The following is a 9,277-nucleotide window of genomic DNA, read 5'->3' on the forward strand; positions in this document are numbered from 1 at the left end:
AGTTTAAGTCACTGAACCTAATGTTAAAAATATTGCTCTACCAGGAAATAGCCACCACCGTCATTACATGCTACGATATCACTCTGCTCTAACTGTTGTGTTGCTGCAACAATAATCCCATTTTGTGGAAATGTATTTTTTTTAAAAGGGTGGAGGGGTCAGAAGCCATTTACAAAATATACATACTGTTCTTATTGGTATAATAGCATTTTAGGACACCGCTGGATAAACTAGACTAGGTGGCGCTAGTTTACGAGTTGGGGAAGAAAAGCGAGCAAGTCTGAGCTGTCAATCATCCCGTCTTGCGTGCTCTGAGCACTCTAAATAGTGGAAGGAAGTTACAATGATGAATAAATTAGAATAATTACAGTGAAATGTCCAAAGAAAAAGGCACACAAATATCAGAGGTCAAGCCATGAGGCAAGATTGGCACTAAAGCATGCTGAAAAATAACTCAAAAATGGGAGAAATTATCAATCAATCTGTAAATAAAGATAAATATTAGGAAAGCAACCAGAAATCCATGCACAAAAAATGATCAGGAAAGTCCTAGCATACTGTCTTTGCGGTCAATATATACACACACAAGCTGCAATGGCGCTGTGTGTGTGTGCGCTAGGCAAGAGGGAGGGGCGGAGTCCAGGGTGGTGGCGGCGGTGGTGGTGTTCACGGTAAAGCCGGTGACCCCTGTCACCAATAAAAGGAACGAGTCAGGAAGTTGGCGGCCGTGTTGAGCCAGCCCATGCCGTCGGTGACCGAGCCCACGCGCGTCACCGCCTTGTCCTGCTCCTGGGACGGACTCTCTTCTTCGGGCAGGTAATCCGGGATGTCGGTGTTCTCCTCCACGGCTGCCGCCCCTTCGCAGTCCTCTTGGAATGGCATGATCAGCTGGCGCAAAGACGTGGGGAGGAGAAATTCAAATATTCATACGCACAACAGATTACAGTGATGTAGTACTAGAAAGGAATCTAAACAAATTAAATGAGTTTTTAAAACTGGACACAAATTGGAAGTAAGTTGTAATGTGATCATTGATGGGGGAAAAAACGCAGAAGGTTGCAAGGAAAACTAACAACAAAGAGAGAAAAACATTAGCGGGCCAAGCCTGACACCTGCTGGCCATTTAATGTACTGCTGCCTAGTACATGATGCCAAAATTAATAATTTTAATTAACAATTTGAAGTCAGTGTGTTCTTTTTTTAAAAAAAATATTATTATTATTTTATTTTCATTTATTTTTAGTTATTATTATTATTCTTCATTTATTTTCCTGATTGGAAAAAATGTAGCAAAAATTAACAATTTAAAGTGAATATATTTTTTTCAGTCTGGAAATGGCACAATTGTGCCGTGTTCTTTAAAAAAAAATCATTATTATTATTTTATTTTTATTTATTATTATTATTATTATTATTCATTTATTTTTCTGATTGAAAAAAATAGCAAAAATTAACAATTTCAAGTGAATATATTTTTCTGTCTGGAAATGGCACAATTGCACATGTTTATGATTATTATCATATCTTGAATAGGTATTTTCTGACAGGTAATGACAAAACACGGCAAAAAGTCAACATTTGTGGACATTTCAACCTTTTAAATGCATGAAAGAGGTATTTTCTGACTTGAATTAGCACCAAAAACAAGACGTGTGTGTTTAAATATATGCTATTTTCATTGTTCTTTGACATTTTGAAAACGACTCAGATCTTTTAGATGTACAGTCGTCGGCATGTGGATGAAAAAGTAGGAATACACTGGGAAAAAAACAACACATTTCTAAATAATTTTAAAATTTCTGTGCTCACCTCTCCTCCGTCGTCCGTCTTCACCACTTGTTGGGCTTTCATCACTTTAGTGGAGTTGATCGCCGTGCCCAATGCCTGTCCGAGTACACACACACACACACACACACACACACACACACACACACACGCAAAAAGGTATAACAGTATGCTTTACTGCTATTACAGCTGTGATAGTTCAAGGTGTTCAAGTGCTTACGTCAGCTTTAAGGTCGGAGCGGATTCTCACAACGCATCTCTTGACGGCCATTTGGAAGGTGAAGCTGATGACTCCTCGGATCTTCAACAAGGCCTCCTCACACAGGCTCCTGCGAGTCTTGAGATTGACCGAACGCAAACCTTTTTATGAGTGCTTCCCCACATACAACAACAAAAATGTATTCATTCTTTCGTTCATTTTCTACCGCTTATCCTCACAAGGGTCGAGGGGGTGCTGGAGCCTATCCCAGTTGTCTTGGGGCGAGAGGCGGGGTACACCCTGAACTGGTTGCCGGCCAATCACAGGGCACATATAGACAAACAACCATTCACACTCACATTCATACCTTTACAATTTGGAGTCGCTAATTAACCTAGCATGTTTTTGGAATGTGGGAGGAAACCGGAGTACCCGGAAAAAACCCACGCATGCACGGGGAGAACATGCAAACTCCACACAGAGATGCCCGAGGGTGGAATCGAACTCGGGTCTCCTAGCTGTGAGGCCTGCGCGTTAACTACTCTGCACCGTGCAGCCAAGAAATGTATTAAAAGGCTAAAATAATAATAATAATAATGATGATGACAGTCTAATGTTTATTTTGGTTTGCTCCATGTTCCTACAGCCCTAAAACACAATAATCTAGATGCCTTGAAAGATCAGGCAAAATCATGGAGTTAATGTAGGCTTTATGAACACCTACCGAGTCGTCTAGCCCGTCAATGTGCAGCACAACGGTCTTGGCCCGCTTGTTGTTGGAGCCCAGGAAGAACTGAGCTTTACGACGGCAGGAAGCGGCGGCCGCTTCGGCTTGTTCCGCTTCTTCTTTGCCGGCCGCCTGCAAAATCTCATAAACCTCTGAAGCCAGGAGTTTGGTTTCTCCGGGGGACGTACTCCTTAGGAAAGATGGAAAGTCAACGTTAATGACAGAAATATGGTTTATAATACTGATTTGTTACATTTGAGGGTATGATTGTATGTGTGTGTGTGTGAGGTGGTGATGGCAATGACTTGCTTCTGCATGACATTCTGCAAGCTCAGCATCATGCCCAATTCGCTCTTCATCTTCTCCCTGTTGGCTCGACATTCCGCCAGGTAGCGCACGGCCTGCAAGCACACAAAAACACACACACACACGACGAGAGGACAAAAGTCAAGTTCACTCTGCAGGCTCGTATTGTAGCATTCATACCTCTGAAGTGTTACATAAGCAACAGGAATGTGCATGCTAAGGCTTTGTGTTTACGCCTCATATGTTTCTTTTAGGAAACGCTTATTACATAAAACACTTAAAGGTTTTGGTATTGTGGGATTTTTATCTCAGTTTTCCCGTATTTAACAAATTTACATGGTTATACTTTTACATAAAGATTATTTTATTGTAAAAAACAGTGTTAAATTGATTAAAAAAAAATTATGTCACAAAATGCATCACCAATTGGCAAGTCGATGTGCTTAGTAACAATCTGAAGCATTTTAAAACACTATTAAAAAAAAGTCAGTTTTCCTTTTTTTAAAAAAGGGGAAAAATTTACTAAATTATAGAAAAAAATTGGCAAATTAATATGCAATATCTAAAAAAATCTACACTACATAAAATATTTTATTTCAATATTTTATTACTTAAAAAAAAAAATTCAATACAAGAAATCAAGTACAATACAGTAAATATCACATAATTTTTGAAAATACTGTAAAAGGGACGTTTTCCTTAAAATGAAAAAAATGACTACATTATTGGACAAAACTAGCATATTATTATACATCATGGAAAAAATATACACTTCATAAAATGTTTAATTTTAATATTTTTTTACCTTTATAAATATAATTCAATCGAAAAATCAAGTTTTTTACATAATTTTTACATAATTAAAATAAGAAAATAAGAAAAAAATACTATTAAAAAAATCTATTTTCCTAAGAAAGGGTAAAAATTTGCTAAATTATGGGCTAAAACTAGCAAATTAATATGCAACATGTAAATGAAAAAATATATACAAATTGCACAACATTTAGCCAAAAAATTACTTTAAAGAATTACATAAAAAATACTATAAAATATAACAATTCATAATAAAAATATATAAAATATGAAAAAATAAGGAATGCTTCTGGTTTAACCAGTTGACAAATAAAACCAACTTACCAACAGCGCCGAGTAAACCACCTGAGGGTTATGGTGGTCCAGGAAAAGGATGAGACCCGGCAAACAGCCCTGATCTTCTACTATGGCTCTGCGGTTGAGGGGGTCTGCGGCAAGATCTCGCAGCTGGTTGACCACCGTCAGTGCATCCAACTCCGCACTCATGGTGCCTCTCGTCTTGGAGCCTCACACATCCAAACAACCTCCGTCCTGCTGGGTGAATATAAAGTAAAGTAGTACATTGATTCTTGACACTGGTGGTATGAAGATTATTTTCAATTCAAATATAAACAATGTTAGATGAAATAATTGTGATGGCAAAAACAGCAGTAATTACAGAGCAAGTTTAAGAACCTTTGCAATAAAACAATGTCATGTGTGTACAGTTAAATTACAAGGTAAAAAATGTTGTATAATTCAGTATGTCAGGGAGTTACAGTAGAAATTGCATCATAACAGACCGTTTAAGAAGATTAAAGCAGCAAATGGTTGACCTATTTATCATTAGGGCTTTCGATTAGCAACATTAACAGTGTATAAAGTCAATAACGACGCTTAGCATTACACAGCTCTTCTTTGAGTAAAAAAATGTCAAATTCCCAAACCTACGACCAGATATCCCAATTGCAAATTGTCACTTTAAACAGTTAATCTGTCGTTGTGCGACCATTTAAATTGAGTTTGTTTTGCTACGACCCCGGTCTCACCTCAAGTCTCGCCCCTGTGTAAAAAGACAAGAAACGACTCCGTGACTAAGCTAAGCTAGCTAACGCTATTTGACAATACATCTTACCTTTCAGTCAGTTTTCAGCGAAACCATGAGACAACCGTAGGAAAGCTCAGTTACACAAGACGCAATAATGGCGTGCCGGGAGACAGCGTGCCAGTTTAAAAGCAACCCCTAATAATCTTATTTCATTAACGCTGTGGGCCTGCGCCTTTCTCTACAATGCCCGTTTAAGCTAGCAGCTGTGCATACTGTTTGGGTTTTGTGGCACTTCTAGTTTGTTTTGTTTCTTTGGACTCACCGCTTTTATGTGGACCCGGCTATTTAAAACGATTCTTTGCTGTCGGGATAAACAAAAGCACACATCGAACGCACTCTATCTTTCAACTCCGTGATTGGTGGTGTTTTATTTGATTGACTAACCCAAAACCCAATCACAATATACAAATGTTATACATTATAGCTCCTATTGGTTAGACTAAATGACAATCAATAATATCATCCAATGGTGACGCTCAATAGTAACAGACTCATGGTAATAATCTCTGTAATCCCATTGGTTCAAACATTTTAATGACTGCCCTCCACATCAGTCACCTCTTCCAGGACATTTTCGACGGCTTGATAAGGTAAAAACTTCTTAAAGTTGTCAACCAGTTCCATATATATATATATATATAGCCATATATTTTTCACTTTCGAATGCTTGACACTCTCATTGCGGTAGAGCCTACCCATGTGCTAACTTGACATGTTGGTCTTGTTAGTAGTCGCTACAAAAGTTCAATCTCGTTAGCATTGCTAGCTAACTTGTTAGCAACAGGTTGCCACACCGGTTTAAACTTTTAAAATCGATTAAATTCTGTTTCCCGGAGTGAATTAAGTTCGTCCTATCATGTGTTTTGCTATGCACGGTTGCCTAATTTGTGTCAGAGAGCTCGTACGAGGGTTCACTTTGTGTTGTTGTCATGTTCAACAACAGTCACCAGATGTTAGCTACAAGTGTGTTTTTGCTCAGTTCTACTTGTGCTGTACCTCGCTTTATTCATTAATCCTCTAAAGTGATAGCTACATATTCATATGTAACAGTCTAGCTGTTTTAATAATCAAATAATGATAATAATAATAAAATAATTTCTCCATTAGGTGTGTTTTTGGGGATGATACTGTCAGCATCATGTGTGATGTGTGCCTGTGGCCAGCCCCTCATCAGCTATGAGTAAACACTACGAAAGCATTGAAATGGACCTGGTAGGTGTTTGTATTTCTCCCATTTGTCTTCTATTTGTCCACTTCATTTTGTGTTTACGTTTTTTTTTTTGACAGGCGTTTGGATCAGCCAAGTCCTACGGGTCCTCCAGAAGTATTGTGAGGAGAATAGCCAGCAATCTTCCTCTTAAACCTTGTCCCAGGGTTCATTTCCAGGTGGGTTTTATTTACCTTTTCTGTTTCTGTTATGGCTTTCTACTGTTGACACCACAGCTAAGCTCATTCCCTCCTTATCGAGCTCTTGCTGTCTGACTGGTTTGACTTCCAAAGCTTAAACAGTGCATGATGTCACGAGGACGGAGGTGATACAAACAGTACCGCTTCTACGTTTTAAAATATCAACATGTCATGTTTGTGACTGTTTATTCTGCTTCTTTCTTTACACCCTCCCCCTCTTCTTCTTCTTCTTCTTCTTGTTTCCAGCGCCTTTCCCTCACTATGCGGAATGCAGTATGTCTGCTTTAGGTCAGTTTGTGCAGCAACGTCTTGACTGTCATTACAGCGCTCTCTCAAGTCTCTATTCTTCTTACTTGGTTACTTCTTCTGTTTAAATACCATGCATGGAACAGTATTGTTGCATTTGTAGTATTTGTATTTACTTGTAATCAGACTATTTCACTTGTACTTCTCTCTGTCACTACTTTATTCTGACTACTACCACATAAAAACGTCTTCACAATTAATTTCTTTGGGATATTTTAAGTTTATTCTAATAATAATCTTCTTTTTTTTTTACAATATGTCAACTATCAAAAATTTTCAATTGTGACATTTAAAAAAAAAATTGCCATTTTTTTGATGTTGTAACATATTTATTGATTTTTTTTTAAAAATACAACTATATACTAAAAAGTACTTTTTACTGTGGAATATATATTTTTTAACCATATTGCCAAAATAGATTGCACTACTTGGTTACAACCAGCAGAGGCGCTGTTGATTCAGTCTCAACATGGCATCAACCATCCATTAATCCATCTTCCAGCATTTTTCTGTTCAGTACAAGAGCCTGAACATTCAGAAAGATATTCTCCCTTCCCAATTAAATATTGAATAATATTCAATATAATAATATTGAATATTATTGTCTGTCTTATTTTAACAGCTCCATCCTTACACTGAGGATACAGTTGTCCTTAGCAGAAAGAACAACTTCTCTGTGGCCTCACTCGCTGACGTCTCCTGGATCGACCAGGATGAGGAGGAGGAAGAGGAGGAAGAAGATGAAGATAACCTAGGCAAACCTCGGTGAGATTAATTATTTCCTCATAACCGGTGATGCCACAACACAGACGGCATGTAAAGCTGAGGTGGTATCTGTAAAGCTGATCATGGTGCAGAACAAGCTAATGTGACTGACTTAATTACATTGTTATGTTATTTTATTATTTTGTTTTTAATTTGAATAAAAAAAAAACCTGGTGCTTTCTGCAGTTGAGTAAGGACCCCAGCCCACTCTATGAGGAATATGTACTATTTTTATGTACTTTTTTTAACAGGTCCGGACTGCCACCAACAGGACTTGCATTCCGCGTCCGCCAGCCTCGGACTTGGCGAAAACCCTGCCTCACCAGGCAGCGCTCGCTACCAAGCCTACACGAGGGGGCCCCGAACCCCCAGGGCCCCTCGGCCACAAATGATGAGGCCATACAGAAGATCAGCGCTCTGGAGACAGAACTCGCAAAGCTCAGAGCGCAGATCGCACAAATCGTGCTGGCACAGGAGAAGAACGCTCAGTCAGGTATGTTCAAATAAGAGCAAATACAAAATGATGTAATGGTAAACATATTCCTCTAGATGGCAGCAGAATGCCTTATTTAGTATAGTACAGTTTCAGGTGTCTCTGTTGTCTCCATAGGGACAACCACTCACCCGCCCCCTCCCCCGAGTGGCACTGGGCCACCTCCTCCTCCACCGCCGCCGCCACCACCACCACCACCCCCTCCTCCACCACCATTGAATCTCCAGCGCACGTTTTCCGCCATCGACCTGATCAAGGAGCGAAGAGGAAAGAAAACAGAAGGGCAGACGACGGTGCTGGAGTCCAGGACAGCGGAAATCCCCAACATGCTGGACGTCCTCAAAGACATGAAGAAAGTCAAGCTGAGATCCGTCAAAAGGTTAGCGGCGCACTTCATTCCACAAAATACGCAGCGGTGGTGTTACAAATACAATGTCTTGGCAGTCGTCCGGCAGAGTTGGACACCAAAGAGAAGCTCAAAGACCCTACAGACGCCGCCACGCTCATCGCAGAAGCCCTCAAGCGAAAGTTCGCCCACCGTTACAGACATGATAGCGGCCGGGACGACCAGGACGCCTTCACTCTCCCCGACCAGGAAGTGAAATGTCCAGTTCAAACCCCTCTGGTGAGAGACGTTCATGTTCACTTCATCACATCTACAAGACTTGTAATGGTCTTCATTTTGTCTGTTGTCCACAGTTTGGGCAGCACATGCTGAGATCAACGGGAAAGCGGACATTTGTCTGAACGGAGTGTGAGTTATATTGTGGAAGCACAAGGGAATGAGGCTGCTCTATCATTCTATTCATGTCGTTGTGCACTTTTTAAGTTATACTTTTAAAATCTCAGTGTTCCTAGTTTTTTTTTCTCGCAACACTATTCTCAACTGTTAAGTTCGGTTGTTAAATGAGCACTTTCTCACCAGTGGTAAACTGTTATGACTTATTTATGTTACGACACTAATAAGAAATAGTTTGTAGGTGCTAGATGTACCTGACCAGGAATCAATGCCAAACATTCTCTTATTAATCCTTCTCCACATACCTCTTTTGTCTTGAACGTAAAGTACACTGACACAGTGATGTGAAAGAAAATACTGATATCACAATTTTAACTGTCAAAACGCCATTTTGAGCTTTGTTTGGTTGTTTATGCACGTAAAAAATGTGTGTGAGGCCAATATTACTTTTTTTTAGCTTTTATGAGGGAAAAGAATGACGTCAGTATCATGTTAATTGTTCAAGATGTTGTCATTTCTGAAAAATAATGTTCAAATCAAATATTAAATAAAAATATACCGCCAGATGTTGTGTGTGTGTGTGTGTTTTGTTGATTAAAAAAAAATGAAATTATTGAAAGTTATGTCCAAATCTAGGCTGATTTAATTTT

General features: G+C 39.2%; 2 protein-coding genes across 3 annotated transcripts; one reads left to right on the forward strand and one right to left on the reverse strand.

Moving 5' to 3' along the window:
* Nucleotides 1–134: 134 nt before the first annotated feature.
* On the reverse strand, nucleotides 135–5,160 carry armc1 (armadillo repeat containing 1). 2 transcript variants are annotated; one of them, XM_058059728.2, is made up of 7 exons: nucleotides 4,945–5,160; nucleotides 4,155–4,361; nucleotides 3,021–3,112; nucleotides 2,709–2,901; nucleotides 2,006–2,122; nucleotides 1,810–1,884; nucleotides 135–888 (listed from the first exon to the last, which is right to left on the reverse strand). In XM_058059728.2, exons 2-7 carry the CDS (start codon nucleotides 4,314–4,316, stop codon nucleotides 691–693), a joined length of 837 nt encoding a protein of 278 aa, XP_057915711.1. In that variant the 5' UTR covers nucleotides 4,317–4,361; nucleotides 4,945–5,160; the 3' UTR covers nucleotides 135–690. The 2 variants fall into 2 exon arrangements, with proteins under 2 accessions (XP_057915711.1, XP_057915710.1); XM_058059727.2 differs by having other exon boundaries at nucleotides 4,155–4,364.
* A 259-nt stretch (nucleotides 5,161–5,419) lies between these two features.
* Nucleotides 5,420–9,191, forward strand: mtfr1 (mitochondrial fission regulator 1). The gene is made up of 8 exons (XM_058059721.2): nucleotides 5,420–5,507; nucleotides 6,025–6,129; nucleotides 6,205–6,303; nucleotides 7,253–7,395; nucleotides 7,647–7,888; nucleotides 8,006–8,267; nucleotides 8,333–8,513; nucleotides 8,588–9,191. Exons 2-8 carry the CDS (start codon nucleotides 6,094–6,096, stop codon nucleotides 8,633–8,635), a joined length of 1,011 nt encoding a protein of 336 aa, XP_057915704.2. The 5' UTR covers nucleotides 5,420–5,507; nucleotides 6,025–6,093; the 3' UTR covers nucleotides 8,636–9,191.
* The last annotated feature ends 86 nt before the right edge of the window (nucleotides 9,192–9,277 follow it).

This window comes from Doryrhamphus excisus, linkage group LG7, assembly GCF_037039965.1.
Source record: "Doryrhamphus excisus strain RoL-2023G ecotype Guam linkage group LG7, RoL_Dexc_Guam_v1.1, whole genome shotgun sequence".
Lineage (NCBI taxonomy): Eukaryota > Metazoa > Chordata > Actinopteri > Syngnathiformes > Syngnathidae > Doryrhamphus > Doryrhamphus excisus.

Bases quoted from the DNA above. Each gene is read 5' to 3' on its own strand.
- mtfr1 (XM_058059721.2), top strand. From the start codon at position 6,094: ATGAGTAAACACTACGAAAGCATTGAAATGGACCTG. The intron at 6,304-7,252 runs GTGGGTTTTATT...TTATTTTAACAG, and splicing joins GTCCCAGGGTTCATTTCCAG to CTCCATCCTTACACTGAGGA. The intron at 7,889-8,005 runs GTATGTTCAAAT...TTGTCTCCATAG, and splicing joins GGAGAAGAACGCTCAGTCAG to GGACAACCACTCACCCGCCC.
- armc1 (XM_058059728.2), bottom strand. From the start codon at position 4,316: ATGAGTGCGGAGTTGGATGCACTGACGGTGGTCAACCAGCTGCGAGAT. The intron at 3,113-4,154 runs GTAAGTTGGTTT...GTGTGCTTGCAG, and splicing joins TGGTTTACTCGGCGCTGTTG to GCCGTGCGCTACCTGGCGGA. The intron at 2,902-3,020 runs GCAAGTCATTGC...ATCTTTCCTAAG, and splicing joins TTGCAGAATGTCATGCAGAA to GAGTACGTCCCCCGGAGAAA.